At 28.8% G+C, this 27,483-nt stretch overlaps 1 protein-coding gene across 17 annotated transcripts in view; it reads left to right on the top strand.

Moving 5' to 3' along the window:
• Window positions 1-27,483, top strand: part of LOC107454390 (neogenin) — a 232,969-nt gene that overhangs the window by 172,262 nt on the left and 33,224 nt on the right. For 11 of the 17 annotated variants that reach the window (XM_071178783.1, XM_071178786.1, XM_071178778.1 and 8 more), the window contains exons 2-6: window positions 17,492-17,663; window positions 19,390-19,535; window positions 20,753-21,037; window positions 24,234-24,387; window positions 25,545-25,690. In XM_071178783.1, coding sequence (XP_071034884.1) covers window positions 17,492-17,663; window positions 19,390-19,535; window positions 20,753-21,037; window positions 24,234-24,387; window positions 25,545-25,690 — 903 coding nt within the window. The remainder of the gene's footprint in view (window positions 1-17,491; window positions 17,664-19,389; window positions 19,536-20,752; window positions 21,038-24,233; window positions 24,388-25,544; window positions 25,691-27,483) is intronic. The other 6 variants (XM_071178784.1, XM_071178787.1, XM_071178779.1 and 3 more) reach the window with 1 other exon arrangement.

Below are 27,483 nucleotides of genomic sequence, written 5' to 3'. Positions count from 1 at the left end.
CCTTACCAGAAATGGCATTACTATACAAGAACGGTAATTTTACAATTTTTTTAAATTTTTTTTTTGCTCCGTGCTGAGAAACATAACTTTTCACTACATTTCGGCTAAATTTGAAGCAAATAATATTTGATTTATTCTACATGGGTTATGTAGACTACGTTGAAGTGAGTAATTAAATTTCTCTCTAATTCTAGAATATGCCACATACACTAATTCTGTAGGAAAGCATTATACAATATACATAGTGATTAACGTGAGCATTGCGAATATAACTTAATAATTCCGTGCCTAGACATGATGTTTATTTAATTGATTCCTAAAATGTGTACGAGGTTGTTACTTAGACTATCTGTGATAGACAAATCCATGCAGATTGCATATGAGATTGGTAATTCGAATAACCGTTGGTTAAACTTATCGCGATTGAGAGTAACATAAATTGAAACGATTATAGAAAACTATTATTGCGTTTTTATTATTTTTATTTCTCATAAAAAACATGATACATTTTTATACTGTTTACCTCTTCAGATGTAGTATTGGGTCGCAATATGGACAATTATATGATACTTTAATTTATGTATGGATATAAATTATTTGAGAATTAAATTTGAAACTTGACTTGCAGTTTATTTGAGAAAGGACACTTTGAAAAATGCATTCTCAATTCTGAAAAATGATTTTTCAATTTTCACAAAATTGTCTCTGTTTACTGCGAAACCGTTTCTTGGGAATTTCTCCGAGCTAACATTTCGTCTTATTAAGGAAATCACTATCTTAACTTGTTTAAGAATATGAATTTCGTCAAAAGATTTAGGCTTAATCCAAAACATCAATTAACGAAATTCATTAATAAATCAAACATAAAATAAAAATAGTACTCAGTCATTGCCAGAAATTACTATAATCAGTAATAGAATATAATCAATAATCAGCTAGAACTAACATAATTAGTTATCAGCAAGAATTAACATAATCAGCAATCAGCTAGCGCACACCGGCAGTGCTACCGATTTTACAATGATATTAAAAATGTTGAAGTACTGACCTAGACGTTATAGTGAATGTGAAGACAGCGGCCATTCAATTCACATTGATCTATAATACTTTCCCTACATAATTAACTGTAAAACTTCAACGTTACTGCGAAGACTACCTTTTACTGTAATGTTTGCTTTACTGGCAGGAAACATCACGAACTCATACAATGTTCTCAAATTACACACAAGTAGGAAAGCAATTTAGACTAATATTTAAGAATTTGCATTTCGTCAAAACTCACTTTATTTCTTGTCAAAATAATTGTTGAAAATAACTAAATATAGCTTAAAGATTGCTGAATCGTCAAAATTCAGAGTTTCATATCTGAGCTTGTAAGGAGATGAGTTAATCAAAACTTTTTCTCTTCCAATGCCCACGTGGGGAATGATCTTTCGTCAATACATCTGAAGGGCAGATTTGTTGGCCACTTTTTCAGGGGCACCATATTGGGTTGGCCAATGTTGCTCTCACAGTAAGGACAGATAATACAGAAAATGAAAAAAAAAAAAAAAAAACATCTATGCATTGCCCGGGATTCGAACCCAGAACCTTTCTGATGTAAGGCCAGTTCCCTGACCCCTACACAGTCCTGTCGACTGTCATCAAATCTTAAGTCATTCAAATTTCATAATTTATCAAAAATATATGATATTGTAGAAATTGTGTTATTTTGAAATTAAACCTATTGCCCTCATTCTTACTGCGAAAGATTTTTGTGAGATTTTTTTACATCTAGAAACGCAAATGCAGTTAATTTTAAGGGGAGGATGTAGGGCATATATCAATATTGCTAAAACTTATCTTTTCCGATGTACCTTTTCTAAGAAACTACTATAAATTTTCACTTTGAAATATCACTTTGAAATTTTTGGGGGATAATTGAGATTACATCATTTGCATGCTGTGATAATGTTTCAACGTTAACAGGAATATTTTTTGAGCTATGAAAGATGTTCGATGAAATTTTTTAAAAGATAAAGTTCTCAGTTCATAATTTAAAAAAAAAAAAAGATTCTGCCAAAGATACGTATTAACAGTTATCACAGGGTAGTTATGAATATGTAAATATTGTGTTTAGAATAAAACTAAAGCAATACCTTGTTTGGATGCTTGAGAAAAGGTCAGTTTCAGCATTATTGGTTTATGCTCTACCGACTCAAATAAAGAAAAAGAAAATTAAATCAAAATGTTTTAATTTAATTTTCTTTGTCTTCGAAGTTGCGTTAAAAATTACGAAGATACTGAGATGAATTCCATTGGCTCAAAACCAGAACTTCAATAAGATCTCCACAAAATATAATAAAAATTTGGAGCTTATATTTTATTAAAATTTTTAAAATACTTGCAAAAATGTGATGTCAAGAAGAAATTTCACGTATTATAAGAAATCAAATAATTTTAATTTTTTTTCCTTTTGTGAATGTTAATGAATTTTGAAATGAAAATAGAGAAAAATTTAATTTACTAATGATAAGGCTTAATATGTACAATATGCTGAAATTAAAAAGATGTTGGTATCAAGATTCCTTAATAAATGAACAGGTTACCTTTTTCGTCTCATTACATTTCGGGCCCCTCTTCAAAATTATAATTAATCTGTTTATTTCTAGTATAATCCTGCAGATTATCTGTTTAAGTTGCCGTTTTTACTATCTAAGTTACACAGAAGTATACAATCTATATAATCCACAGATTACATATTGCCAAATATATAAATAATCTGTAGATTCTACAGATTATCTATATATTTGACAGCGTTTCTGAGAAAGTTACAAATTACCTAGAATTTTGAAGATTGCCTGCGTAAGCTACAAATTACCTATAAATGCTGCCGACAGGGCTCTCACTGAACTGGAAAAACCTGGAATTGTAAGGGAATTTTATTTCGCCTTTGAAAAACACGAAATAGTCAGGGAAAATTGCAATTTTAAAAAAAAACTAGAAAACTCCAACATTATTCCTGGAAAATAACCAGTCTCAGAGTTGTCAGTAACAGTAATCAGTCATTAAGATTCGAGTTAAAAAAATCTAATATCTATTACAATTATTTTTTGTTAAAAATTTCCCATTTTGTTCAAACTTCCATGCCTTTATTCTTATTCAATGTTTTTTGTTCGCAAAATCTATTGTTTGACATTACAAATAAAAAAAAATAAAAATTGTCTGATGAAAAATTGCTAGGTATAGATAAAATATGGTTTTGACATTCATTGAAATTTTCATGGCATGCGTGGAAAAGTCAGGGAACTTTTTTCTTGTAATTGAGTGGGATCCCGATGCTGATTATCTATGGATTATTTATACATTATGTGCACATAACATATCTAGTCTACAAATTGCTTATACGCTATGCAAATTTCTATAAATTCTACAAATGTTCTCTATATATTCAGCAGACCGCGTGCATGGTCTTCTTATAATCTGATTTCTGAAAATTAGGCTTAACAGAAATTAAAAAATACCTTTTTATAAGTTGCAATATATTTCATTCAATGATAATAGTTTATCTCAAATATTCTTTGATAAATCGCTACCAAGAACAATTATTAATCTAAAAGAACTTTTCCCATCGTCTTAAGTTACAATTAAAAACAAAAGTCGTTCTAAGAATGATAGATTATTCACCACATCTAACGAGAGATATTCATCACTCAACCCTCCAGCTACACCCAAAAGGCGGAAAGACATAAAAGCCCTGAAGGGAAGAAAGAACCCTTCAGGGTTCCCACCAAAATGTTATTGAGATACTTTAACTCCTATCTCCTGATGGATCGGAAGTCAACAAATAACCGCAAACACCTCCAGTCCTTGTGGAAGGGATTAACTCTGATGAAGGTCTTTTCCCTGAGATCGCTTAATGAAGGATCTCCATCGATTTACTTTGCAGAAACAACGCAATCTCGCGCCTTCATTAATAAAGGACCCAAAGGGTTGGACCTTTTGTGTCTGCTTTTGCAGCTGACGGAAGACTGATTGAGTTCTGAGTAGAAACCAGTAGTTCTGAATTATGCTCGCGCCTTTGTCTGTTTTAGAGGTCCAGAGAAAACTCTTCAAAAGCATTTTACAATGGAGTTGTTTGCATAATAGGGTTCGATTAGTTTCTGGGAGCCACAATCGGAATTGTGCGACTTCAGCATCCAATATCGGCGCCGGAAAATCATTCAATTATAATATGTGAAGTGTTGTTGCTTCTACCACTCGATTGAAGAGCTTCTCTTTCAGGCAATGTGCTGAAGAATGGTTTTGTTGGAAGTGATCAATTCTTTTAAATTGTTATGACTAAACAAAAAATCACATTTCATTTCGGGTTCACTTGATTATAAGTATGTTTATCCGTCCTTGAAATACCTCTTTATTTCATAATATCGATGAATTCTGCAGAATAAACTTAAGTTTGTTTGAGCGTGCGAGCAATATCACTTAGACATGTATGTAAACTCGAACGAAAAAGTAGAAAAGGCGATAATTTTTTTTTTAAATTTCATCGAATGGTTCAATTAAATGTATTGTTTTTATTGTCTTGATATTAGATTTAACATCTGGATATCTACTCTTAAAAACATAACGAAATATATATTGCTCATCACCAGAATCTCCATGTTTAGACTTTTTCTTATATAGTTATATTTATAAACACGTTTGATTTATTACAAATACTTTGCTCCAGTAAAGTCATTCATCAATCATTACAGAATTATCCTTCAACTACTATTAAAGAATGTGAAAATAGTCTCAAGTGGTACATTGTAAAAAAAAAAAATCAGATCAAATTACGGTATAAAGTACCGGCACTTTGTGTACATCATCCGTAAAAGTATTATACCTTAATTTTTACAGTAATGCATAATTAGAGTGATTCAGTGATTTCACTGCATATCAGATTTTTTTCCGGGAAAAATGGATTTTACGGTAAAAAGTACCGGCACTAAGGGTGCCGGTACTTTTTACCTTAATTTGATCCGGAATTTTTTACAGTATACATATGGAAAGGTTAACGTACGGGAAAATAATGACATCGGCTGAAATAAATTCCAAACTTAATGAAGTTATCACAACTCTTTTGTTTTGTTTTGTCTCTTTAGTAGTTAAACACTATACAAAATTTTTTTCTTAAATTCAGCTCCCTTTTTTTAATCTCCTAGTGTCCAAAGAAACATTTTAAAGATAACAGGGTTATTTTAAAAGAAACAGCATTGTACTTTAAAGACGGGTGTTTCTGAACATGGGATCCATATTCCATAGAAGCGATATTTGATTGTTAAATGATGTAGTAGCTGCCAGTTTTATGTTTCGAACAAGTTTTCCTCTTTAGATTTTTTTACTCCATGAATTATTCAGTTTTTCAATATTGAAACTTAAGGTCTATTAAGTTCTAATTTGCTAATTTTATGTAAAGGTGCTATTGTTGAGAATTCATATATTTCCTTTATTTTAGCCTATTAATCTGTTTAGATCGCTGTCAGTTGCAATGTTTAACTTTCAAACTTTACTCAATTTGTTTTCATACAATAAGTTGTCCGTAACAATAAAGTATGACAATTTGTAAATCAAATAGATATATATGAATAGCTTTATTTTGTTTATTAGAATTATTTATCCTTTCAACCGTTGTAGTGAGTAGGCCAAAAGACATAACTGACTCGGAAAAATTGCAATTCGAACTAATACCTATTTTTTTCTTCTTATTTTTTTTTACTCTCATTTGTGTTTACTCCGTTAACAATGAGTTAGTTACAAGTCAATAAATAGATGCTGTGTAACGTGAATAGTTAATTTATTATTTTTCATTTTGTTTTCATTACATTTTACAAAATATCTAGATTTGTTTTTACAGCCTAACTCAAGTTTTTTTTTTCTTTCAAAAATGAGCAGACTAAAAAGCTTCAAATATATTATTAAACTTTATGAGGTGTTGTTTTAATATTTTAGTAATCAAAAAAAATATTGGACTCTTAGCAGTTTTAAAAATTTATCTACATATCAATCAATCAAATGTAAAAATTATAATAACTTTTTTGAAAGCATCCAAACAAAATTATTAAAATTTTATCCATAAATAAATAGAAATCATTTATAATGAGAAATATGCTTAAACAATTTTAAATGAAAAGTGATGAATGTATATTTGTAGTTAAAAATATCCCGAATAAAAGAAAAGATACATAAGCATTTCTTATCTTCATAATTTCAGTAGAATTACCGAAAAACAGTCTTAGTAAAAATGCGTATTGTAAATATATATATACATTAGTTATCCTCATCACCACAATGTCTTTGTTGCTATTCTCAGAATTAATGCATTGAATATTATTGCCTGTGCTATTTAACATTAGTTAAAGAGGGAAATATTTTTTCACTTAATAAAATTATAATTAAGCAAAAACTAGAGCAGTGTAAAAAAAGTTCTAAATTAAATTATTTCTCGTACAATTAAGGTTAATGGGTAAAAAATAAAATTATCTATAATTAATGCAACAGTTTTTTTTAGAAGTTTATCAACAGTTTTTTTTTTTAGTTTATCATTATTCATAAAATCCATAGAAAAACATTTTACTCTCCAAGAAAAAGGGTTCATTAATCTAACGATGCTTTTGTTATTAACCAGAAGATATTTCTTCGGTCCCTTATTGAAAAATATTTGTTTATCTAATCACGTAAAAAAAATGGAATATTGGATTAAAAATTATCCAAATGAAGTACTTTATTGTTTTTACTTCATTACTTTATTTTTTCTGTACTTTATTTTTTTCCCATTTACGTGCTTTTAAAAATTTAAATACATTTTTGTGTTTCATAAGAAAATTCCATTTACAATAAAGATTTTAGATATTAAAAAATTTCGTAATAAATAGTAAGACGATTGTATAGATAAGAAAGTTATTATTTTTTTTCCTTTTCATTAAACTGTACAATTATGTGCAGTTCTCAAAATTAAATGCACAACGTTTTAATAACGTTTGATCTAGTGTGTTCTAATGCTCTAATTTTCACGTTCTAAAATGCAATTTAAAGGTTCGAGTGCTTAACGCTAAATTTGCTAATTAATTTCTATCGATAATTTTTAAGTGATGAAATCGGACATAAACGTTCCTTGCATAAACACAACGACTCTCAAAATATATTATTATAGTCGCAATCTGGAAAGTCTGATTTTTTCCTATGGTTAAGCAACCCTACGAAGTTTAGATACCTGAATGTTAATTTCATATTGGGTGTGTTTCGCTATTCCTTTTAACTATTTAATGTAACAAACAAAAAATTTCTTTGTACACAGTTGCAAAGCTGGTTTACCCAAAAAGAATTTTTCAAGAAAGTATAATTAAGATATTTTTTTATTATTTAAATATATTTGAAATGTAAGATATGTAAATTTTGTCTTCACCATCAATTTTATATTTTTAAATGTCAAAATACAAAAGTGTACGAGATTGTTCGAATACAGCTTTTGTTTAATGAAATCTTTTAAAAAAAAGTAATTTATTTTAATATATTTCTAATAATGTTGTCGTTTCAAAACGAAATATTTTTTATACTTGTAAAGGAACAATAAAACCTCTTCAATTTTGAAAAATCAAAATGTATCCAATTTCAATTTTTATGTGTCATATTTTTTTCATCTGTTATATTTATATTATGTACCTTTTTGTTTAATTTTTCTATTTCATTGAAGATTTAACAATTTCATTTTTGAAAAAATCCATTTAGTAAATAAAAATAATAATTCCAATTACAGTTTCTATTCATATTATTTTCTTTTACCCTTTTAAAATCTCCTAAAGTAAATATCCCTGCAAAGATATTCAATCAATATAAAAGAAACTTTAAAGTTCAAATTTAGCAAAACAAAAAATATATATTTATAATTTGCGGAAAACTGATCCTCCATTTTTTTGTGATTGGTCTTTTTTGTTACACATTGCGCCATAGTTATATTTTTGTTTTAAAAAAAAGGGCAATAGAATGTGATTTTGATTAAAAACAATGTTCTATTAAAGAAAAAAACCCATCTACAGAGTACTTTATTTAACGATGTGAAATTAGATCGGGCAAAGAGATTAGAAAAGAGGAGAATAAAAGTAATTCAATCATTGGAAGATAAATACACTGAAAAAAAAGAAAAGAATCAAATTGCTCGCTATAAATCAAAGAAAATGGTTCCAATAATATTAGGTCCGGACCTCTAGAAATAAGAGACAATTTCCAGGCGTTTAAGGAACTCTTAGAAAATATAAATGAATTGCTTCCTTGTTTCACTTCAGTTCCTATCACCAAAAAGAATCAGTGGCTTATGTCAGTTTTCTACAACAACGACTCAGGGAGCCTTCAGGTTTCAGTTTTGTAGCCAGAAATTTGCTGTCTTTCCTAAGCTCCCTTAACCATACATACTTTTTTTACTGCCTTTCTTATTGCAATTCTATTTTACCTTGTAATACTTCTTAAGAAATCAACATGATTAGAGTTTTTCCAATAATTTTGTTGTTCTCCAATTAAAAACTTGTTTCATATTCTTTTCTAAGTTCTTCAGTCTTTCTGGATGATCTGTATTCTTTCTGAAGAGTCTTTATTTTCAGTTTAGAGGCCAATAATATGTCGTCTTTCCTAAGCTCCCTTAACCATTTATACATTTTTCTTATTTTCCATCTTACTTAGTAATATTCCTTAAGAAATCAACACGATTAAATTTCCCCCAATAATTTTGTTGTTCTCCACTTAAAAACTTGTTTCATGTTCCTTTCTAAGTTCTCAGGTTCTTTAGCCTTTCTGGACGATCAGTATTCTTTCTGAAGAGTCCTTATTTTTGGTTTTGAGGGCAACAATATGTCGTCTTTCCTAAGCTCCCTTAACCATTTATACATTTTTCTTATTTTCCATCTTACTTAGTAATATTCCTTAAGAAATCAACACGATTAAATTTCCCCCAATAATTTTGTTGTTGTACAATTAAATACTTGTTTCATATTCCTGTCTAAGTTCTCAGGTTCTTCAGTCTTTCTGGACGATTTTTAGTTTTTCTTGGGATACTTCATTTTCGGTTTTGAAGCCAACAATTGTCCTTCCTAAGCTTTCTTAACCGTACATGTTTTTCTTATTTTCCATCCTTAAAAAATAAACACGATTAAATTTTTCTTAATGATTTCTTTAGTTCTACTGTTCACATTCTTTTCTAAGTGCTCAAGTTCTTTCTTCCTGGATGATATTTCTTTGTTCTTTTTCAGGATTCTTTATTTTCGATTTTGTAGAAAACAATAAGTTGTCTTTCGTAAGCTCCCTTAACCATGCAAGTTTTTCTTATCTCTCATCGTGTTAAGTAATATTCCTGATACTTTTTTGCTCAACAACTAAGCACTTATTTGCTATGTTTATCTAGGGTTCTTCAGTTTTTCTTGATGTTCTTTATTTTTTCTAGGCATTCTTTGCATCCGGTTTTGAATAAAAAATATGCAGTCTCACCTAAACTCTCATAACTATACTTGTTTTTGTTTTTTTCGTTTCCCGTATTGCTTTATAATATTTATGATATTAAGACGTCAATCCGACTAAATTGTTTTTAATGGCTTTCTTGTTTTATATCTAAGCATTTGTTAAATTTTTTAAGTGCTCAAAGTTCTTCAGTCCTTGTTGACGATTTTCATTCTTTTTTGTTGATTTTAGTTTTTTTCCAGGATGGCTAGTTTTTGACTTTTGCGCAAGAGATGAATTTGAGCTTATTTTTAGTGGACTAAATCCCTGATTGACTTATAATTAGAATCTGATTCCCAATGAGTATTTTTTAAGCATTAGCCCAAGATTATTTCATATACATGCCAAATGATAGGCAAAATTACGTATTGCCACTCAAACCGAGCGAAATAAGTAAAAAAATAGTCAGGAAAAAATTTCCAAAAAATATTGTTGAAAATATATTATTCATATACCATAAAAGAAATTAAAAGTGTAATAAATTTTTAAATAATGTCTCTTTATCAGTGTCCTATTTTGCTGTAAATGACCAGTTGCTGGCCATAAGTGGCTATTGAAAATACCTATGCATACACGGCATCTGAATTAAACAAGTCTTTTTTTCCGGAAGTGTATTTGTGAAGGTTAAAAGCAATTTTAAGTGAAGACACCACTAGGGCCATAATCACTAAATAAGTTATCTTTTAATAAATCGTATTTCATCATTTTCAAACTAATGAGTTTCTGATTTGATATTCTTTTTATTTATTTATTAGAGCTTAGTCAGTTTCCATTGAGCCTGTTTAATTTTTGTATTTTCTTTTCGGCCAACACTGCCACGTTTTTCCTGTCGGTGAGTTTTGGAACTAAAATATTTTGTGGAATCTCCTTTCTCATATTGCTGTTGTCCTAATTGTGTTCTAATTCAATAGATAGATCACTCTAAAATTGCCTCAGAATGGACTCCGTATATAGCACTTTATAGTTTTAAAATTTGCATGTACATCAAGAGAATATTTAATTCTTAAAAAATTCAATTCAAAATTTATGTCTAACCATACACCAGTTTGTGTCCAAAACGTGTTTCAAAATGAACCAAAATGAAACGTTCTCTGGAAGCAGAAGAAAAAAAAACATCAAGCCCATTGAATCGTGGCGGCTCTACTTTTAAGTAGATATAGACTGTCAGAAAAAGTTCTTACATTGAAGCCTATTCTTTGTTTCAATCCAGCTATTAACTGCCAAAGAAAGCGCCATTTTTTTCTTCCTAACTCGTTCTATTTTATTTTGCGATATAATAGAAGATGTTTGAAGAGGGCCAGACTGCGGATGACGAGCAATAAATCAGGCCCCGAGCCTTGTGCAGGCTTTGAGAAAGTGAAGACATATATGGGGATCAGTTTGTTCTTGTTCTTCTTTGTGTCAGTGACAATTGGTCCATTGAAAGATCTTCGGGGGAAAAAAAGCGTTGAAATTCCAATCGTTTGCAATGAAAGCGTTTGAGATATAAAAAGAAATCATTGGGTGAGGAACCGAGAAAATTTATCATCATAAAATTAATGGCGTCGTTATTAATAAGGCAAAATGGCGGGTTTACTGTTTTAGACAAGTTGGCTTATGGTTTTTAAGATGTAAGACGTGTTGAAGTTAAGAAATCATAAATTTGCTGGTTTAAAAAATGAGAGAAGTAGTTTTATTTATTTATTTCGTACATTTAGAAATAAAGATAAAAATCGACACTTTTATTGTCCGATAAAATAAATAGAAGCATAATTGTATTTTTATTATTTTATAAGAATATTTTTCAAATGTTCTCAAAATAAATATTTGGTTTGAATTTTTTTCAAAAGTTACTTAAATTTTTAATTTCGGTAAATTATAAATACTCCAAATCTTTTTCCTTGTATTATTATCAATATAAGTATGTAATGAAACATTGTGAGCTTCTTGTATTTTAGCATTCGGTTCAATTTGATGCATTTTCTAGAAATTTTAGAAGGACTTGTTTTTTTTTATGTAAATCTGAACCAAAAATAAATTTAAATAAATAATTGTTATAATAATTATTATCATAATAAGATTTGATTACTTCTTACTTTAAACTGTATTTCTGTGTCTGGTAAATATTTTCATCCACAATAGCTAGCTTATTCTTAAACTACTTTTTAAATCTTTAGAAAAGAATGTAAATCTAGAGGGCTAAACCCCCTGTTTGCCGTAACCCACCCACCAAATTAATTATTATTTAAATTAATTAGTAATTTAAACCCACCAAAACCGATGATTGCTTCGCAATAATTGCTGCTTCTTAGAATAAGACCGTTTTTTCTATGAAAATTGATATTATTTACTAAAAAAATGTGTATTAATTCTGTTTGCTTACGCTTGTGCCATTAGCTTTTTCGCGTCCAAATATTTCCTTTATGATTCTATTAATATATGTTAGTGAACATTAGTAATTTTAATTAAATAATATTTAAAACTACTTAATTTTAAAATAAATTTAAAATTTAAAATAACATTTAAAACTAAAAGTAATTGTTATAACAAATTCAGTAAATCCACTACCGTTATTTAGCATTTTCGCTTAACTAACTGACGGATACATTAAATACAATTTTTGCATGCATCCCATTGTAATGATCTGATCGTTAAGTTCTAAATAATTTAACTAATCTGTTAACTGTAATTTATAATAGAATAGAATAGAATATCATGAATAAAGGATCATAAATAAAAAATATTTAAGGACGAATCTAATAAATATTAATCAGTTATAAAATGTTTATGTTCAAGAAATTTATTATTTAAAATCCGCTACCAAGAAGAATTAAAAATAATTATGCAAATAATAAAATTATTCAAAAATGAATTCAAAATCAGCAAAATGCGTGAAAATGTTTTCCTATTTGCTAAAGGAATTTCACGTTTTAATTAAATTGTAAAGAAACTATTTCAGTTTGATAAGTGTCAAAAACAAAATTTCTCATAAAGAATAATTAGATGTTAAATACCAATCCATTCTCAAGGCGAAGTTATTCCTCGAAACTGTGAAAATATTAATTTTTAAAAATATTCGGGGAAACGTCTCTTAAGCTCTAATGTTCCATTTGTCGTAATTTTAAAAAAAAGTAAAACAATCAATGTTTTCCCCTCCCCTTAATGCTTAAAAATATTGACTTTTCATTCTTTCTCGTATTATACTCAACTCATAATTAAATTTATCCTAATTAAATCTTCACCGTGACGGGAAAGGGGAATCGCGGAAAAAAAAATTCAAATCCCATTTATCTTTGCATTTAATTATATATTTATGTCAGTTCATTTGTTTTATCATGTCACCTCTGATAAAATATCGTTGCGTATAATCCTTTTATAATACGCTATGCTTTAAACTTCGATAGGTTTTATACTCATATGTCTTTGCTTTATGTTGTATACATAAATGTCCATTATTAATTTTGCATCTATTTCCTTTGCATTCTCTGAAATAAAATTCGCCCTTTTAATGACTCAGCAATCCTTGAGCACTTTATTTTTTAAAATAATTTCATCGCGGAATCATGTTATTTTGGACAATTATTGGGCGAAACTGTTTCCTGCATTCAGGGTGTTTATGTTGATTTTGGAGAGTTTCATTCTTGAGGCTTATGCTAAGTCTTTTTGCTAATTGCTACTGTTGAATGTAACTTCTACTCAAGAGAAACATTTAATTTTACAGTAAAGTATGCTGAAAAATGAGTATAGATTAGTGTAGAATAAAAACCATGGAAGTTTTCTTTTCATACACAATGGCCCCACTGCTGATTTTCCAACATTTTGTTTTTTTGTTTAATTTGATTTTAAAAGCGCGTGATCTGTATAAAGGTATAGCTGGTACATTTGCTACATAGTAAAAAATTCCTGATAAATTATTATATACCGGCACTTTGGGTGCATCATCCGTAAAATCCATTTTTACCGTAAAGTATTATACCGTAATTTTTACGGTAGCAATTATTGACTTAGTGTGATTTAGCTCTAAAATTATTACTGTAAATCTTGTAAAAACTACAGTTCATCAGATTTTTTTTATTCCGTAAGCAGGGGTCTGTCCAGGCCGAATTTACTACCGTTTAGTGGTACCTTCACAAATTCAACTTTTGGAAAAACGGTAGTTTCACAAAATACTTTTTCTTAAAATTTTATTTTTGTATCCCTTAAGAAACGATAAATCCATATTTTGACCATATTTTTGTGTTGATTTTTTTGTATAATTTTTAATTTTTCACAAATTATGTCTAAATTTTCACAAAATAGGTACCTCTCAGAAAAACCTAGACAGACCCCTGGTAAGACGCTTCGTTAAAAATGGATTTTACGTCAAAAAGTGCCGGTACCCTGAGCGCCGGTGCCTTTAGCCGTTATATGATTATGCCGGAATTTTTTTCAGGGCTTGATGATTTCTGGTTATGAATGAATGCTCATTCATTCATACTTTTTTTATTCATGTCTTTTTTTAATCAACTAATTCAATCAATTAGGATCAATTGTGTTAATCATTATGTTGCATGGAGCCTACAGCTTTTGACGAAATTCGTATCCTAAAATTTACAAAGTTAGTAATTTGCTAAATATGTCGAAATGTTAGTTCGGTGAACTCCCCAGGAAACATGTTTTACTAAAAACGATAAGAATTTCTAGAAATTTTTCAGCAGTTTTATTATTTTCAACTGGACAAGGATTTTTCTCTGGTGAAAACTTAATTTATTTGTTACTTAATAACAACTATCGCTTTTTTAATTCTCTTATGTATGGCCCACTTTTTGGCCCTATTACTTTACTTAAAATAACGCCTGCACCTATTAGTTAGCATATTTAAGGTATTCTATTTGAATAACATGTTTGCGTTTGCTAAACACCTTAGAGACGAAAAGAATGCATTTTGAGAAATAAAATCAGATTATTAAACTGAAAGTTAAGTTAATCAGGGCATGAAAGTCCTCTGTTGTGTGAATGTGGCCCACCCTATGAAGGGGTATTTGTGGCAGTGCAGCATGGGCAATGTTGCTTCCCTCCGTGACTTTGTTCAGAGGTGCCCACCAGGTAACGCTAAATGAGCAACACTTTCGGCATCTTCTTTGGCGAAGAATGATAAGTTCAGTGCCTGCCATTAAAAAACCAAAACAAAACTCTTTCTTATTTAATATTTTATTAAAAACTGCAGCAAATAATCTTTTAGTAGACATGCTGTATATTTCGAATTGTTTGCAAAAGCTAACAAATGAGCGGTCGCATTTAAACTTCTTTTATGTTCTTTTTTTTTCCTTTCCTAAGAAAAAATAAGTCTGAAATATATTTTTGTATTTCATCTTTATAAATAATAGTTTACAAAGCATCGAAGAAACACTTTTGAAAAATTTCTACCATTTGTCTTGTAATAACTTAAAGTTAAATTTTATGTATGAAAACAATAAATTCTTCTTAACAATGAAAAATTCTTTTTTTATGATAACCAAAAAACCTTAGAAAACTTCTTTCTTTATTCAAAAATAGATGGGAATCAACATCTGCTTCAGCTTTGTTTATCATTTATCATTTTATTAGTTGTTAATTTCTGTAAAAAATGGTTCAAGCATTTGTTGACTTCTTTTATTATTACTGTATTTATTCAAATATATTACTCACATTTACTATGAGAACTGAAAGATGCAAAATATTTAGATATTTCAAATGATCCCTTTAAAGTGCAAGTTTAAAATATTATTTAAATGAATGATTTTTGTTTAACTGTAGAAATGATTTTAACTTATAAAGAGCATGTTACTTAACTCTTACCATGTTTCGATACAATCACAAACGGAGAAAAAATCTTGTTAAAATTACCTTACTATATGGTAATTTCAGTTTCGGTTATAAAATAAATCTGGTTAATAAAATCAAATTATACGGTATTTAAAGCATTCATTTCTGTTCTGTTTTCTAAAATTTTTGTAATCAACGAACAGAGATGTTTTAGCTAGTTTATAATACTATTTCTCCACTTTAGTGAAATTTTAATTTATAACATATAAAAAAGAAAATGTCCTGAAAAAAAATTTCTTTCTTGTCAACTTAAAGGGTTTAGAATGGCATTCAATAGAACTCCAAGATAAATTTGGCTCATTTCAATGGTCAACATACGGGATAGACAAGTGGTCTGGTTGCAAAAATTTCCCCTCTTTTTTTACGTAGAATAAATTCAGTTTTCGATAATGGAGGTCAAATTAGGCAGTTGGCCAAATTAACAGGTTTTACTGTAGGTATAATGCATACTCAGACATGCATAGTTAAACATACATACTTTGACATACATATATAAAATCAAGTTAACATTTCATTATGGTTTATCGATAATGTATAAAAATCGATGCTAAAAATTACAATGAATAATTATAAATTATATTTATAAATTTAAAATCATTAAAATTATTGCATGTGAATTAACAATCAATAGTAAAGCTGTTTTTGATTTAGTATGTCGATCACTTTCTTTAATGACTTTGCAATAAACGAAAGGTTTTTCAGTTAACTCAAGACCAAGAAAAAATTTAAGTTTCGTTTCTATAACAACGCTAAATCCAATTTAAATTCGGTTGGAATCTTTAATTAAATAAATAAGAGAAGGCAAGCCAAACCCTCTTGAATGCAGTGGATAAAAGAAAGTTTGAAGGGAAAATATCGATTATCAAAATAAAAATGGTAAAATTTATTTCTCAAAAAACATTTTCAAGCTATATTTTAGTGTTTATTTTTATTTCGCTTTTTATAAAAATATTCCTAAATTTGATTATTTGTTCACTTGTTCTTAGTTATTCATCAAATTCCCAACTTTTTTTAAAATATGGAATGACTAATATTTTCTATACAAATTTTCTAAGCAAACAAGAGGGAATCTTTGTTCTTTTAAGTGTAATATACTACCTTATATGAGAAAGATTTATAGTATTTATTTGTTTTCATTAAAAAAGGATATTAAAAAAAATATGGTTGTTTAAAAAAGCAAATATAAATAAAAAGTTTTTGCTCAAATAATTTAGAATAAAATCCCGGTTATGCCATACGAATTGTTTCACATAAAACAACAAGAAAACTTTTTATGATACTTTATACACACAATAAATTTCTACATTGCCGTCTAGTTTCGTTTTACTAAAATAGTTTTATCTTAAACATATATTTATTGCTTAAACAAGTACGACTTACATGGTGATACTGTAATAAGTTGGATTTTTATTATGACTCTTCTATAAAAATCTACTTTTAAGCCACTGAGAAAAAGGTATGGTCAAAACTACTAGAATATGATAAAATTTACCGTGTTTCTGATGGCTCTATGGAAACACCAAAAAGCTCAGTAATTTTTACCCAAAGCGCTGATTTTGATAAAATTAACTAGAAAATATGGTTGGTATAATATGCGAAAAAATTTGTTAAATGTGGTAAAATTTGGTATTTTTTATTATGATACCGTGGAACATGGCATAAGATCCATTTACGCGATTAAATTTACTTTTCAGTTCTGTATTTTTCACTGAATGTGTTTGTATAAGGACTATAATTTTGGGAACCAGAATTTCCGGTAAACCGTTACCATATGAACGGGAAAAATACCAAAACAATGGCTTAAATACCATGTATTTTGGTTTAATTAGAAATTTTTCTGAGAAATAGTTCAAGCACGATATGAGTCAAATCTATTATTTTGTGCTACCACTATTTATAAATGACTTTATAAATAGTTTTCACAAAATATAATAAATTTTATTTATTATATTATAATAGATATAATTTATTCTGTAATTTTAATCAAGAAACCTATAACCACTGTGTTGAAATATAAGATAAGCAAAAAGCAATTATTCATTTATTCGATTGATTAATTATTACTTGATTAATTTATTTACTTGATTATTTATTTGATTAATTGATTATTTATTTGATTAATTGATTATTTATTTGATTAATTGATTATTTATTTATTTTCCTTCAGCAGGTTCATCGGCAATCCTTAAAGAGCTTTACTTCACCATTGAACCATCTGACATTGTGACAGTTCGAGATGCTCAAGTTCTTCTGAACTGTTCAGCCAAAGGACCTTCTTCACCCACATATGAATGGAGGAGAGATGGAACGACCGTTCAGTTCATCGGAGACACCAGAAGGTAAATGCTTTTTTTAAAGATTAACTCAGCCCATTAAGTGATAAGTTATTTACAATTACAACATAAAAACAGCGAGAAAAATTAAGTTACAAAATAATTTATGATTTAATGTTTGGATTTCTGGGAGATCTAGTCCATGGCAGTCCAGTGGTTACCTAGAACATGCGATATAAATGCTTGTTAAATCTGTGAAATCGTAAGTCCTGTGGTCGGTCACTGAGCAGTACCATGGGTACAGTGATATAGAGAAAATTTCCTTCCCCTTCAGATCTATGTCTAAATTGTGGAAGTGACATCACTGAATGCAGATTAGCTAAGTAATGTGCATAGTTCACTGTTAAAAATTTCTGAGAAAATTGTTTACATAACAATTTACTTAATTGCTTTTTGTTTCTTTTTACCCAATTCAAACAAAACAGTCAAATAACCATAAATAAGATGGTATTCAAATTGTTAACTGTGAGAAAAACCGTTCTTTGCCTTATACGGGTAAACAACCAGAATTTTATTGCACCAACTAGGCCCACCTAATGAAGCTACTTAGTTTCTTGGTAGCTGGATACTCATGATAACCGAGATGGCTAATATGTCAATCTCATGATCAACAGAACGGGAATTAGTGTCTCAGTGTTAACACCACAATATTTCGTCCAACTCATGAAGAGTTTTCAGTGTCCTACACTCTCCAATTTGTGAACCCGGACTATTAGAATACGATACACTCATAAGCACATAGATGGCAGCACCTTTAACCTGCTTAACACAAAAAAGTCTAGTATTCCAATCTCTTACGATAGATTAAACAGCCTTATAAACTAATTAAAACAATTACCACGGTTCCACAACTCAACCACAACCTAAATCCAATGTCCATTATTTAACGAAAAGCCTAGCTCCACAGTCCAGTTAAATTTCTTTATTGCGGCTTTGTAACCATGCTAGTTGTAAATGGTTTAAAAAAAACGTTTAGTATTGTATTCATGATTTTTTAACCATACTAGTTATAAACGGTTTCAAAACCGTAAAGGTAAAATATCGTCGCTATGAAACTAAACCGTGGTAACTCAAAAAAGCCACGTCAGTTAACTCCAATGTCCTATACTTAACGAAAAGCCTAGCTCCACTGTCCAGTTAAATTTCTTTATTGCGGTTTTGTAACCATGTTAGTTGTAAATTGTTAAAAAACCGTTTAGTCTTGTATTCATGATTTTTTAACCATACTAGTTATAAACTGTTTCAAAACCGTATCGTCGCTATGAAACTAAACCGTGGTAACTCAAAAAAGCAAGTTTTTCAGGAGAGCGATTTCTAAGTTTTCATAGTGAATCGCGCCAATGCGATGACGATTTATCTGATCTCTAAATTAATTTTATGGAACTTATGAAGACAACACGTTGTTTCTCTAAAAGGGTGATTTTTTTACACAAATTGACCCAAATATCTCGATTTTTTTTAAGTTACTACGGTTTAGTTTCAAAGCGACGATATGTTCTTTACCGTAAACACATTACTGTTAATTAGATGGACGGACTGCTGATAGTTATTTTACATTAATTTTAGAATGAAAATTTTAAAAGTGTTACCGGCTTTCGAGCTTTAGCGGTAACATGTCAATAAATAACTTACTTAATAAAACTTGTAGTTTGTGACAGGACAGTTGACAACCACAATTTCTCTCAACTTTTTGAATGTAATTATTTATTCTGATATCCTCTTCTTGAAATAGGTCGTTATTGTCAAACGGATCCCTGTTCATCAGTGAAGTCCATCACACACGAAACGAAAGACCCGATGAAGGAATATACCAATGCGTCGCTTCACTCCCAGAAGTTGGAACCATAGTCAGCAAACCCGCCAAACTCCACATTGCCAGTAAGTCACGGATTTTACTTTAACTATCGAGATGTTTCGATTTACATAAGTTAATTTAGTTTAAAAACGTTTTATCATGTTATTATCATTGTTCTTGAAAAAATGTGTTCTGAAACTTATAAATATGATACAATACATTTACTTTTCTTAAAAAGTTATTTATAATTATCTCAGGCTTAATTTTTAGCAACGGAGAAGTATATTCGATATTCTATGATTCAGAACTTAAAGATCAATCTATTCTTACTTAAAGTACAATTTTTAACAATATTTTGTTTATTAATATGTCTCATTTACTTAAAAATCACTAAAATATATCTTACCTGGAAATGTATTCTATTCTGCACTTTTTAAAAACTTGTTCTCTTTGGACAAGCTATAAAATTCCTATGCTACTTAAACGCAATGCAAAATAACAAATAAAAAAACCGATTATAAAAAGGGTTCACAACATTTTTGAGTAAAGAGCCACTTTCACAGCAGAGTAGTCTTGTTGGAGGCAAATATGATAATTTACATCTTGAGATTGGTGTTCTGAACAATAAATATTTTCATCAGTAAACTTAGCAACATATTTTCCGAATTTTAAATGCTTTTAATTATTAAAATTTATTCAATAAAAAAAATTATAAAGAAAAGAAATGTTTCTTTCTAAGCAATATGCATGTATTGTATATATATATATTTGAGAAAAGAGGTACTATAAACTCTAACAAAAAAAAACTAGAATAAATGTGTAAAAAACTACATATATACTTATTTTCATAAGTAATATATATTTGAAATATTTTAATTAAGTAAAATTTATAGGGTTTAAGCAAAAACCAGGAATTAAAACTAAACTATTATAGTATATAGTAAGATTCAATATTTTGTGAAGAGAAATTCAAAAGATTTTTTTTGAAAAAAATTATTTTTCAAAAAAGAAACTATTGTGTTCAGAAATTATTGTGTTCTCGGGCCGCACATCAACAGTCGGCGGGCCACAGGTTTTGCACCCCTGTATTAAAAGTCTAAAATTGTGCGAGTTTTCAAGATAAAACAATTCTGAAACTCTAATTATTGAAATAATTGGAGATTCATAGTTTAATTAATGTAAAATTTAAGTCGAAAAATATTTCACGTGAGCGAAACATGATTTTTTATAAAACCGTTCTTATGAAGACAATCATGGATTAAAAGAAGGGGAACGTGAAATAATGACTTTGAAATTTCAGATCTCCCCCGATTCGATGAACAACCCCACGACATCACAGTCTATCCTGGACAAACGGCATATTTCCCTTGTTCCATCCAGGGTCATCCTCCAGCCGTTATCTCTTGGTATAAAGATGATCGAATGCTGAGGATGGAAAAAGATCGATTCACCCTCTTACCAAGCGGTGCACTGGAGATTCACAATGTCCAGTCGACGGACAGTGGAACTTACAAATGCAACGCCTCGAATGTGGAAAGGCACAGAATCAGTTCTTCAGGCACACTCACTGTCAGTTTGGACTATGGTAAGCATTGAAATATAATATTAAAGAAATCCAGAAATTAAATATTCGAATTTGTCTTGTTAAGTAGAATCAAGTTTTGTTACGAATAGAATAATATGTGAATAAAATATTATCTGAGAAATAAAATAAATATGGAACACTTTTTGCCACAAAATCTTGTGGCAAAAATTTTACAGTGCAATTATTTTTAAGTTCTTATTACACTCAAATAAAGTTTAGGACAATAATAAACCTATACCTTATGATTATGACTATTTAAAATTTATTGCAACTGAAAAATTAAAATTTTCATGCTTTATTTAAAAATATGTAAGAAATGTTTTTTTATTTATTATTTTCTATTAAAGTGCCACCGTTTCGGTTTAAAATAAATAAATAAATATTTTTGAGACTAAAACCCTCTTAATTAATTTCTTATCTATTTTAATACAATGAAATAAAACATTTTTAAGTAAGGAATTGTTTTCCTTATAGAAAAGTACTATTATTTAAACGCATGCCTCAAAAACAATTTTTTTAAATAAAAATAAAATAAAATTGTAAAGCGATATCTTTTATTTAAAAATCTCAAAGCGTTCTCACGTATCCCTTTGCAATTTTAAGAAGATTCATAGTTAACTCTCTCAAGATTGATTGGATACCAAAATTCATGAAAAAAAGCATTTCGCTATTTAGGTTAAAATGGTTTGCATGGAGATCTTTTGGAAAAGAAAAAAAAAACAATATGCAGATATCCGATTAAAAACACGTGTCTCGACATGAATGTTTTATGGCTGTCATTAATTTAACGGTTACAGATATCTTTTAGTAGCCATTTAGTCAGAAGCTTAAAAATTGAAATTGCTTCTCTGCACGCAATTTAACTGTTGCTAAAGAAATACGAGGATTTTGCCTTTTACTGATTAAAATCTCTTGAAAATATGTTCTTTTCTTAGAAACCTTTATTTCTTCGAAGTAATTTATGCTAAAAAGAAAATCTAGTATTCAACATTCTTTTGAATTTAATTCATCTTATCAGCATATTATTTATTTTGATTTAAAACTGTTTCAGTAAAAGTTTTTTTTAAACCACATTTAGTTGAAATCTTCGTTTTTCAGACATAATTACTATAGAATGTGCATGTTTTACATCGTATAAACTATAGAAAGTATTATAATACACTATAGAATACATACTATATACTATAATAGAACATATTTTACTTTAGTGTAGAAGAGGACATAGATATTTTGCTGTAGAACTTACATATTTTGCTTCAAAACTTGTTTTATAAGAATGAAATTTTTAATGTATTAATTTTAATAATATATTCAGTCTGAAGTTTATTAGTCATCTATTCAGTCTGAAGTTACTACTTTAAACTTAAAAAACCGCAAGCACAATGCATAAATAGTATTAATTCGTGTCTCTTGCGCGAACAAAAAAAAAAGAGTAAATTCGCAAATATTATCTATGCCTTGCTTAGGGATTATATCCGAAATATCAGGTAATTCGAAGAGAAATTTATTCCCCTAGCATTTTCTAATCATATCAATTATGTAATATAATCATCAATTCAAAAATTTCCGGAGCATTTTAATTAATTCGAATATTAATACAGAGGAAATCAGAAAATTTTAATGTTTTTTTTTCTTCTTGTAATTCTATTAAATATTTTCCCCAACAATTTAGAAAAATTAAAATTGAGGAATTTCTGTAAATAGCATAATATTAAGCCAATATGAGTTAAACGTTTTTCACATAATTTTTTTAAGTAATTCTGAATACTGTTGTGCAATTGAAAAAACCACATAGAGAGAAAAGTGGCTTAACAACATTTTTTTTTCTATTGAATGCTATGAATATTAGAATAGAATTTCCAAAAACCGATAGAAAAATTATTTGTAAAAAAAATTTGTAATAGGTAGCTTATCATATAAAACCACCAAATATATATAAAAAAAAACCTCTCAACTTCGAGTTTTTTCTCGTTTACGTTGATTTTCTATTGCATGGCAGAATAGCGAGTGTGCAAATAAGGTGAACTTATGAAGAGGTTGGAACAATCTAGTGATAAGGACCATTTTTTCCAAACATGACATACCCACATTAAATTGGCCGTAGGTACTGTTTACCGACAGGTACTTAATAAATTTCCAGAACTTCCTCTAGGTGGCAGCATAATACACAGAAACATCTTATTTCCTACATGAAAATCGTCGTCTTTTTCAGTAAACATTTTTCACAGAATTCTTTTTTAAATTATTCCGAATAGCAAATGTGTAAATAAAGTGGAGTTATGAAAGTTTAGAGTCAATATAGTGTTAAACCACATTTTTTCGAAGTGTGAATTTTTATTTAAAACTGCTCCAAAGTATATTTTATAGGTAGGTAATTTATAAGATTCCGGAATTTCTAATTGATGGCAGCACAATACATAGAAATAGCTCATTGCCTACATAGAAATCGTGATTTTTACGCCAAACTGCTCTAAGCCCCTCATACATGTATTTTGTTTTGTCCTAAACTTCATTTAAATCTAATATAAATTTTTGAACTTAAAGATAAGATTGCGTTTTAAGTAAGAATTTAGTGAATTTATTAACTTTAACTTTAAAACTCATACATTTTCATTATGTCTATCAAGTATAGTTATTGTGCATAACGTAAATATATTTCAAATACCTACCAGTATTTTTGATTCAATTGTTTTAAAAAATAAGTTAAAAATAAGTTTTCTCTTTCAGTCAAAATTAAATCTGTTTAAAATTACAGTTTTTTTCAAATATATTTCAAATACCTACCTGTATTTTTGATTCAATTGTTTTAAAAAATAAGTTGAAAATAAGTTTTCTCTTTCAGTCAAAATTAAATCTGTTTAAAATTGCAGTTTTTTCAATTATATTTCAAATACCTACCTGTATTTTTGATTCAATTGCTTTAAAAATTAAGTTAAAAATCAGTTTTCCCTTTCAGTCAAGATTAAATCAGTTTAAAATTACAGTTTCTTCAATAAAAAATTTTTTTATTCCATTTAAAATGAAACTGAAGATTATTTTGCTTTGTTATTTTTCCCCCAAAGTCAAAGTTTGTAGTATATGTATTTAAAGATTAATATTTTATCTTGCAATCAGAATAAGTTTAAATCATGTGATTTATATCTTTTTGGGCTTATTATTATCTTCCATTTCATAATTCTCTCTTAACGATTTTCAGCTGAAGCCAATAAACTATCCGCACCACATTTTATAGCTGTTCCAAGAAGCACTTTTGTTGTCGAGTCCCAGAGCATTACTCTAGATTGCGCTGCTAATGGAAATCCCACCCCTAAAATCACATGGCTGAAAGACGCCGCAACTATCGATGTTCAGTAAGTTTTATTTTATCTTTCACTCTCAACCATTTACTTTAAAAACTGTAATCACAAACGAAAATTATCCGCGTTAAGAAATTTTTACTCTTAGAATGAAGATGTTCTTTCCTAATCTTGAAACATGAAAAAACTCAACGCTTATACATTTATTATCAGAAATATGTTTAAATTTGGAATTGCATTACTTTAGTTGGAACGTACGCTCTATAGGAAATGTTTTAAAATAACTTACATAAGTTTATAATCAAAAATAAAAATATTTCAAAGATTCGCCGCCTTTTTTAGAATTTTTTTTTTTCAAATACAAATATATCTAGAAATAACTTGATATATTTTATTTTTTCAAAAGCGAAGTTTAAAATTAAAAAAAAAAATGGATATTAGTTTTTATAAAATCGTTTCTTCAAAAGAAAACATCGCCAAACATTTTGGTATGGCTTATTTATTCAAATTTAAAATTTTAAGATGGAAAAGTTGAAAACGATTTTTTTCCAGAAAAACTATACTTGTAAAAGAATCTTAAAGGAAAACTCAGAAGTTGCCTTTGTTCCAAAACAAACCTTACGTATAAAATGAAAAAACGATTTAGATATGCCGCCAGTAATAGTCTTTAAAAAGGAAATATCATAAAATACCTTGATTTTCTTTTGTCTTTTCATAAACAAAAAGTTTAAAACTAAAAATTTAAAACAATTCTTAAATCCACCATTTTTAGAAGAACTTCTTCAAAAGAAAACAACACAAAATGCTTTAACTTTTCCATTTTATGGAAATGTTTCGTCAAAATTTCTTATTCTTCTCATTTTAAAGTATTTTTGAATAAAATTGACAAAGAAGAATTTCTTTTTGTTAACAACCTATTTTGTAACAATAGCTTGTTATTTATAAAAATTTAAAAGGTTAATGTGACACAAATTTTTTAAGATGTACAAAGCAATTTCCTTAATTACAGCCTTAATAAAAATAAACGAAATTTGGCATTAATAATTAAATTATTTTCGATATTCTCATTTTTCTTCGGTAAACTATTAATTAAATTAAAAATACTTCATAACATTTACTGTCGTTGTTAATACTGAAACAGTTAAAGTAAATATTTAAAACAGAAATTAATTTGCAACTTTTCATTTTATTGTCAAGTATTTAATTCTTAGGGAAGGATCAGAAAGTAGACACAGAATAATTGGTGCTGGCAGCCTATTGATTGATCCTGCCCGAGAAGGCGATGAGGGTACATACATGTGCAGAGCAGAAAATCACATAGATTCTGTAGATTCAAGTGCTTCTTTAGAAATTCAAGGTATTCTCAGTTTTTAATATTATGTACTCTTAAATGAAAGTCTTGTATTTAATAATATCCACGTCTGGCTATTCATTATTTTAAGAAAAACCTGGGCCGGGATAGCCTGGATCGTAGGGCATTGGGCCCATGTTCAAGAGGTCGTGGGTTCGATCCCTGCCGGCCGAAAACTCTCCATGTAGTAAATGGTGACTGATGCACATTAAATCTGTCGAGTCTCAAAGTCCTCCATGTTCCCATAACAAATAATTGCCTCTGGGGGTACTGAATTGGAGATTGATCGTTCTCTGATTCAGGTCAAAATTACGATCTGTGGATGAATCTGTGGATGCATGAATGGGTCCGCCCTATAAACGGGTGTGACGTATGGGTGTGGCAGAAGTCGAATTCTTGGCTATAGATGGCGCCACTGGAAAACAAGAACAATCGCACCCAGTCTGCCTTAATAAAAATCTTAGACTTAAGCATATGGGGTGTCCAAAAAGTATTTAAATACGTATCTGATTACAAATATAAAATTAGCGTGAGAAATATCTTAAAAAGATACACTAAACGATATTTTTGTAATTATTTATTGCAGATTCGGATTACCTAAAAAAGGTATGCCAATTTGAACGATTGTTTTAGCACTTTGTCTCATAGATGGCACTGTAAACGCAAAATTAAATGGAATATAAGTTGTTTAAAAATGCATATCAGATATAAAAATTAAAATTAGCCGTGTTTAATATTTTGAAAATCTATCTGAGAACACCAAACTTTATCGAATTTTTTATCATTGAATACATCTTTCGAGAGCATAACGCATAAATATTTTTAAATTTTTGGTCTGATGTTTATTTCTAGACCGTTTCTTTAACCTTAAACATTGAAGAATTGGTGAAGAAACGTTAACTTTCGGATTCGCGTTGAATACATATCAATCAAAATGAGGAAAAATATGTAGTGCGGCACACTAAATAATAAGTTTACTAAAGCGATATGTCAAAACAAATATCGATATTTCACGAAATATAAGGATATTTTGTCAATTAACTGTTATTTCTAAACTCCATGTCTGACCTAGACAAAGTTCATGATACTAATTTCCATTATATTTATATTAAACAATATATTTGTTACTCAATTAAAGAAAAAATATTTTTGTTAATCTTAACTTTACAAACTCGATTAATGCTAATACAAGTGGGTAAGAATAGACACTAACAATAGTTTCGTTGTCTATAACTACCGCGATAATGTTTTATGCGATATTAATCATTTTAAATTGTTACTACAATATTATCGTCTCCTATAAATACCATCGACGCTTATGATCATATCCTCGTGTTCAATAATTATCGTTAAGAATAATTATCACGATATCTTTGTTGATAATTACGGGATGGTAATTACGGATTCAAGACTATGTACTCGTATCCTATAAATATCGTTGACGATAATGGTCATATTTCCGTGTTCACAAATTGGAAATAATTATCCCGATATTATCTTCGTTGATAATTACTTCATATTGAATGTTTATCGTGAGACATATTTAGGATATTTTGTAAGAATATGATCTAAATCATCGTTATCACGATATTTAAAAATATTGATATTTCACTGAAGGTATTTTGTATAACTTTAAACCTACAACTGTACTTTTCATTTTATTTTATCGTCGAAGAAGTTCTTAATTTGAATCAATATAGATTTCTTCCTCATGATTGCAATTGTGAACAGAATTCAGATAAATTCCTGAATCAAATATCAAATTTTTGTATTTTCACTTTCATTTTAATAAATAATAT

Source organism: Parasteatoda tepidariorum, chromosome 3, assembly GCF_043381705.1.
Source record: "Parasteatoda tepidariorum isolate YZ-2023 chromosome 3, CAS_Ptep_4.0, whole genome shotgun sequence".
NCBI lineage: Eukaryota > Metazoa > Arthropoda > Arachnida > Araneae > Theridiidae > Parasteatoda > Parasteatoda tepidariorum.
Note: the sequence above shows the minus strand (reverse complement) of the source record. Positions and strands in the feature narration are given on the sequence as shown.